Source organism: Juglans microcarpa x Juglans regia, chromosome 8S (genome assembly GCF_004785595.1).
Source record: "Juglans microcarpa x Juglans regia isolate MS1-56 chromosome 8S, Jm3101_v1.0, whole genome shotgun sequence".
Classification (NCBI taxonomy): domain Eukaryota; kingdom Viridiplantae; phylum Streptophyta; class Magnoliopsida; order Fagales; family Juglandaceae; genus Juglans; species Juglans microcarpa x Juglans regia.
In genome coordinates, this window is record NC_054609.1 from 17,233,046 (window position 1) to 17,240,127 (window position 7,082).

Below are 7,082 nucleotides of genomic sequence, written 5' to 3' on the forward strand. Positions count from 1 at the left end.
TTAGAAGTTTCTCAGCAGTAAAGAAAGTAGTGAAATTTGGACACCAACTCCTAGTATGATTTGTAGCATGTCAACACTCTTGTTGTCACCGGAATTCTGGCCACCTGAATTGGTAGTTGGGGGTGGTGGAATCTCATATGGTTGTTTCGGCAGCGGTGGCGCATTTGCAGCCTTACAGGTCATTCCAGAGAAGCAATTACCTGATACCCTGTAATAAAAAAAAAGGAAAGAAAAGAAAATAAATACAAGGTGTTGCGTTAATTTACATCTACATGAATAAAACGTTAATTTCATAATGAGTAATATTACATATACTCGTGGAGTGCGCAAACGCTATGCAGTTACTTTGAAAAAGAGTGAGATCCATTATAAAAAAATTAATTTCTTTTCATGTGGGTCATGTACGTATTTATTTATTTATTTATTTTAAATTGATTGCATGGCACTTGATCGCGATTGAAATTATCATTTCTCTTTAACTTACACCAATGTCAAGTTCTTGTTCTCTGATAGAGAGGTGGGTACGGATCCATTGAATCTATTATCTGCCAAATTCCTGGGCGAAAGAAGAACAAACAAAAAAACTTGTAAGAAAGAGTAGTTTTCAGTTATACGTAGCTTTTCTAATGGAACTCACAGAAGTAATAGATCAGGGAAGGAGCCAAGAAAATCAGGAATAGGCCCATTTAAGCTGTTGTTGTGCAGATCGCTGCAATTCAAAAAAATAGAGAAGAAAAAAATATATCAGAAGAGAAAGAGAAACTAATGCAGGACAGTAGTGCATGGATTTACAAATTTGTAGTGACTCACATTTTCTGAAGTGCATCCATGGAACTAAAATCCGGGAGTGAACCGGACAGCCCAAAGCTACTGAGATTCCTGTGGTTAATTTCAACATTTGCGAGTATGACTTACATAAACTACGCCAATTTGTCAATTTATTTTCATAAAATCTTGCATCAATATTAGGTGAGTATGACATGTAACATGCACTCAAAATCATCACGGAGTTGACTTACAGTGCTATAACACGTGGTATGACATCCGCATTACATTCCACCCATTCCCATGTAAATGACGATGGAAGACAGGGGTCACCACTCCATTGCTTTAACACATCAAATTCCTTTCTCAGTGCAGATAAACCTTCCACTAAATTAGCAGAGATTCACCCCAAAACGAAGAACGAAAATAAAATCCATCACATTTATTCCTATACCAAGTTATTCAACAGCTTAAACATGCAGAACTATAATTATCAGAAGATTAAAAGTTAGAAATCCAAACCATCTCTGTTATTGGTTCCTTCAGTCAGTGCATCGCTAAGAGAGTAAAATTCATGAGCGTTGATTATAGGAGGAAGGGAAGAATCAGCCGCAGCCCCTACTGTGAATGAAGTATTGGAAGAAGCAGTAATGTTATTAATGTAAACTTCTAATACGCTTCCAAAAGGGGGCTAAACTCGCTTGAAAATTGTTCGTTATCTATGACAATTTCAATAGATCTTTTCTGGGTTGAATTTAGTCGAACGACTTCAGAAAAGTAGGCGATGATGAAGATAGGAACGTTCTTCGATCCAAGTCCAGTTGTCTCTATGCCTATACCCCATGCAGTGCCAATCGTCCCGACTGCATTTTGTAGAACAGCCAGCGGAGGATGATCTTTTCCCGCACTAACATCATGAATCGCGTCAGCTTCATTTCTGATGACATCCTGAGTGAGTGTAAAACCGCCGTGCCTTGTGTTCCAAATTCGATCGTATTTGTCATCCGGATACCGAACAGTTTGATTAGCACCGTAGGCTATTCTGTTTGCCAAAAGCAAAGCACGGTTCATGCCAACGTTGCTGTACATTTCGGAATCCAAGCTGCGCAGTTCAAGTGCTGATATGAATGGCACCTGGTCGGGATGCGTCTGAGCAAGACAGATGCTCGTGGCATTTCCCTTCACCACATAAATGGCTTCCTCGACAACATAGGTAGAGTTCGAAGTGGTGACCGTGGCCCAGAAGTTTCCATCGAAGTGCAGCTCAAAGGTTGGTGCAAAATATTTCCCATCATAATTTCCATAGAAAAAGGTTGCACGCACGAGAAGTCGTTGCCCTTTGTCCAGATCAGGGATGGTGTAGCAGTTTTTCTTCAGGATTGGGAATACTCTTAGGGTGCTCATCACTTGAGTGCTCATCCAAGAAGGTACTGTGCTGCTAAACTGGACAACTTGAGACTCGCCACTGTGAATGTAAGCATTATCACCAGTCCAGACAATTGATCTCTCGTCTTTGTAGGTGGAAGAATTGGAGACACCGCAATCAATGCTCAGAAACACTGCAACAGAGGGCTTTGAGATGATAAATACAGCTGAAAGGGCAGTAAGAAATGATAACATTATCAGATTGAAACTCATGGAGATCATGAAATTAAAGTGGAATGGAGGACTGGCATCAAAAGTTATATATATACACACACACACAAACTATGGGTTGGATTTGGCTTTGATGAATTTTTAATTGTAATATTGCCAGAGCATCATGATGTATTAATATGCAAGCTGGTTGTAATTAATTTCTTGGCGTTTGATGCTAAAATAATGTTTTCAACCATTGAAACACGCACCTACGTACTTGACATACACGATTCATATCTCTCAGATTCTGAACAAAAAAAAAAAAAAAAAAAAAAAAGAAAGAAAGGGTCAGCCCTTGCTGACACAACATGATGTGATATAAGGGTATTTTAATAAAATGACGTTATTTTTAAAAGTTAGTTTACAAAAATAACCTTCATTTTAAAATATTATTGTGTAAAATATTATAAAAAGTGACGTGTGTTTATCATTTATATATATATATATGTATATGAAAATTGCCTTGAAATTTTGAATGTCAAATTTCATAATTTTCAACGTATCAATAATTGATATATGAAGAAGTAAATTATTTTTATAATTTTTTCTTAAATACAGTTAGTATTTTTTAATTTTTGTCTTTTATCCCAAATTGTAAGAATTTAAATATACTAATTTTTTTTATAAAAGCATTTAAATATACTGTTTATCATTAGAAAATAATTGGCATCGCTTTTCAATTTCGTGTAAAAAACAAGAGCTTTCAATGGCATTTTTTTTTTTTTTTTTTGTTGAAAGAACAAAAATGCTGTAGCCGGCTAGTACATGCCCCTCACGTAAGGGGTCCGATCGGTCAACGGCCGGCCTGATTTATGGTACTCACACATGTCATATATAAATTCCGTCAACCTTCAAAAACGCCAAGATTAATGCCATAAAAAATTGAAAAATAACAAGACAATTTTTTAATAACTCTATTTTAAATATAGGACAATATTGGACCAGAAATGATACGTTAGAAGATTTGTTTTTTCATAAAATAATGATCTATCTCTGTATCTATCTATCTATATATATTATGCAAATTATTTTAAAAAATGCACTCGGTCTAAAATAAAATTGTAAAAACGTTGATTATAAAATAATATATATATATATATATATATATATGAGTAATGTTAGATATAGTCTTAGGATGTGCAAACTTCACGTACTCTATTTGAAAAAAGTGAGTTTTACCATTAATTAAAAATATGATTTTTCATGTAGGTTCCAGATTTATATATATTTTTTAGAAAAAATACGTAGAGCTTAAATATTCTAAGACTGCAAAAATCATATTTATATATATATGGTCAAAAGTTTTTTTTAGAGAATAGTTAAACAGAACCGACCATTTTAGCAGGTGATCATAGGGGTGGGCAGCGGGGGCCCGCCCCGCTCTCTCATAGGCGGGTGGGCTACCCCACACCGCACATGCGGGGGCGGGGGGTGAGCTGACCCCAGGGGGCCCCGCCCCGCCCAACTCCCCACACCGCACCCTCCCAAATTTACAATAAAACATATTATTTTTTTATATTTATATAAATATATACAATTTGTTAAAGACTTGAATTCAAGTTAATGGATTACTTTGACCTCTTAGGCCAACCTTTATATAGGAGGCTAATGTAATACAATAGTTATTCTTAAGTAATGTGAGACTTATTGTTAAGTCCCATATTGCTTAAGAATGACTATTGTATTGTCTTGACCTCCTATATAAAGGTTGGCAAGAGGTCAAAACAATTCAAAATACAACTCTAATAAATTTATATTTTTTGAATAAAATTTATAATTATATTATATTATAATTTGAGTCTAAAAAGAATTATAAATCCAAACAAAATTATAGACCCAATAAATTATTGAGTTGAGCAGGAGGTGAGGTGGGTTCCAGTTTTAAGTACCCCACCCCCCGTTATCGGGGTTGGGGGCCCTGGGCCCCAGAGGCGGGGTAGCCCCCTTGGTGATCAAATCTTTTTCTCTTTCTTGGAGTACTACATACCCCACCAATAATGGAATTTGAAGTTTGGTGAGAAAGATTTGCATCATGAATTATTGAGAAATGATTCTTATAGTTTTCTTAACTTAATGCGAGAAGTTGGCTTTACGACCCTTTTTTTTTTTTTTGGGTTTAACATGAAGGTGTATTTGATTTGGTTTGCTTGAACAATGGGCCACAGAAAATTCCTTCAAGTTATTTGAGTATCTCTAGTAGTTGTATATGGGAATTGTTTATTAGTATAGAGATCTTATAAAATAAAATTTATAAACTGATGTAGCTTATTGTAATTAATTAAATTGAAAAATTATTTTTATATAAAGTAGATAATGTATTATATGATCAACTACATCAGTTTGTAAACGTACTTCTATGAGATCTCTTTGTAAACCTAGGGCTCAAATAATAATGAAATACTTAAGGGACTTGGAATTTTATGAATATATATAAATATATATATATATATATATATATATATTCTTTTGTATATTTTAAAATATTTTACAAATGACGTTATTAATGTTCCCAAACAATTTTAAGCAACCCCTTAACTACCCAAAATTATATATATATTTTTAAAAAAATATTAAAAAGAATATACATTTAGGTTGCTAAAACTCACAATCTAGTCCTAAATTCTATAAGAAAAATGAATCTTGCTTCAAAACTCAAGCTTTTAGTTCCAAAAATATTCTAAAAATAAAATATTATGAGTAATACTACTCTTTATTTCGCCTTTCGTCATCTACAATAATATTGTATATCTTGTAACATGTCACATCTATAGGTATTAATCCGTTTCAAGATATTTCTTCTTTTCCTATATATTATCTTTTCTAGAATAAATTTTTTTCCCCTTTTTTACTTAATTACCTTCTAAATTTGTTAATTTTACAATTAACTTTAAACATGTGCTTTTTGTTAAAGAAGGAAAACTGATCTTATCTATATATAATTAAAAATAATGTGAGCTAGCTACATATTCCTATCCTAATAAATATATTAACTGGATTTTTATATATTGAAATATGCTTATAATATTCTTGTATTAATGGTATATAGTACTAGTGCAATATGCACAATGAAAAGTATTTAAAAGATCTTAATGTCGCAATATTACTAGTTTGCCCTTGAATGGAAAAATTCTGATTGATACAAAGTGGACATACAATATTTATTGTCAGTAGTATATAGACTTTTCGGCAGTATTAAATGCTCAATGAATTATATAGAGCCACTTTATAGGCCTATTTCTTTCACACCTAAGAGCATTGGCATTGGTTTCATCAAAGTTATCTCTAAAATTTAATGAAAAATACATGATTTCTATAAATCCAAAAATTTCCTAGCCATAATTCCACGTTGAATTAGTTATTGAATTCATCAAAATAATAATATAATATTATTTTTTTAATAAAATATTTTTTTTTCATATTTTACAATTACATTAATCTTATGTTAATTAATAATTTAATTTGATTATTACATTATTATTACAAAACGGTTGGAGATTAAATGTAAATAAAAAAGACTTTTGGAGATTAAAAGTAAATAAAAAATAGATTTGATGAGTGAATAGTAGCCCTTCAAATTTGAAGAAACCTATCCATTTACTGTAGCTCAAAATTTCACACTTATATCTTTGACTAATCCAATGTTGCCCTATTTTGATAAAATTTATCAAATTTTGCATTTGGCTAGGCTTTTGATGAAGCCAATGCTCTAAAAGCCCTCAAATTCATATAGAAACTTCAACAAATCTTGATCCAGCAAACAATCAATCAAGTCATGCTGTGATATTATAACATATATATATATATACGTGTATGTATATATATATATATATACTCTATTATAATAAGTGGCTATCTAATTATAAATAGTAATTTTCGTTATTTTTCCGTTAACTTTTTTTGTTTTTTCGTTAAGTCCGTTAAGTCTTGTTTTTACCAAAATGCCATTAAAATCCTTAACCATTTGACGTGTAACTCTTTGTAGAATTTAATGAAAAATCTTATTTTACCAAAAGGTCTTTAAGACCCTTGATTATTTGACGTGTAACTTCCTTGTAGAATTTAATAAAAGATCATGTTTTACCGAAAGGTACTTAATAGCCCCGCAGTTTGATACTTTGCCGAAATTTAGATTTTTTTTTAATATTTCTTTAACCTTATATTTTCTTTTTTCAGACAAATAAGTTATTGATTTTTTATTTTATTTTATTTAAATTATTATGTCATGTGTATCCCAAGATTAATGCATGCGGACCGTTTCCTAGTATATACGTGTGTGATCAATAGTGCTGTTATATATGTTTTAAGATGAACAGTTCTAATATTTATGAGCTTTTCTCAGGTTGGCAACAAATTAATTATTTTTCACTTTAGCTTTACTTTACTATTGACGTCTGTTTAATGAATTAAGCATGATCCATAACTGAGCGATCGAAGTAGTACTGCATTGCTCTTCGGATAACACACAACAACGAAGACCACATACTTAATTGACATGGAAACACTTGCGCATAAAAATCTTAGAACACCATGGCACTCATAGGACACCACAAACCTTCGTCCCAATTAATCCCCCCCCAGGCCGGTCCACCCCATACTGATTTGGAGCTCCTATGCATGCATGCGCGTACCGGTCGAATTATATAGCCAACAGCAAAGGTACAAGTAGGAATATTTGGATT

General features: G+C 32.5%; 1 protein-coding gene across 1 annotated transcript; it reads right to left on the reverse strand.

Moving 5' to 3' along the window:
• LOC121244280 (probable LRR receptor-like serine/threonine-protein kinase At5g16900) lies at window positions 1–2,385 on the reverse strand. The gene is made up of 5 exons (XM_041142293.1): window positions 1,442–2,385; window positions 811–879; window positions 638–709; window positions 485–556; window positions 1–208 (listed from the first exon to the last, which is right to left on the reverse strand). The coding sequence occupies exons 1-5, from the start codon at window positions 2,383–2,385 to the stop codon at window positions 1–3; spliced, it is 1,365 nt and encodes a 454-aa protein (XP_040998227.1).
• Window positions 2,386–7,082: the final 4,697 nt, after the last annotated feature.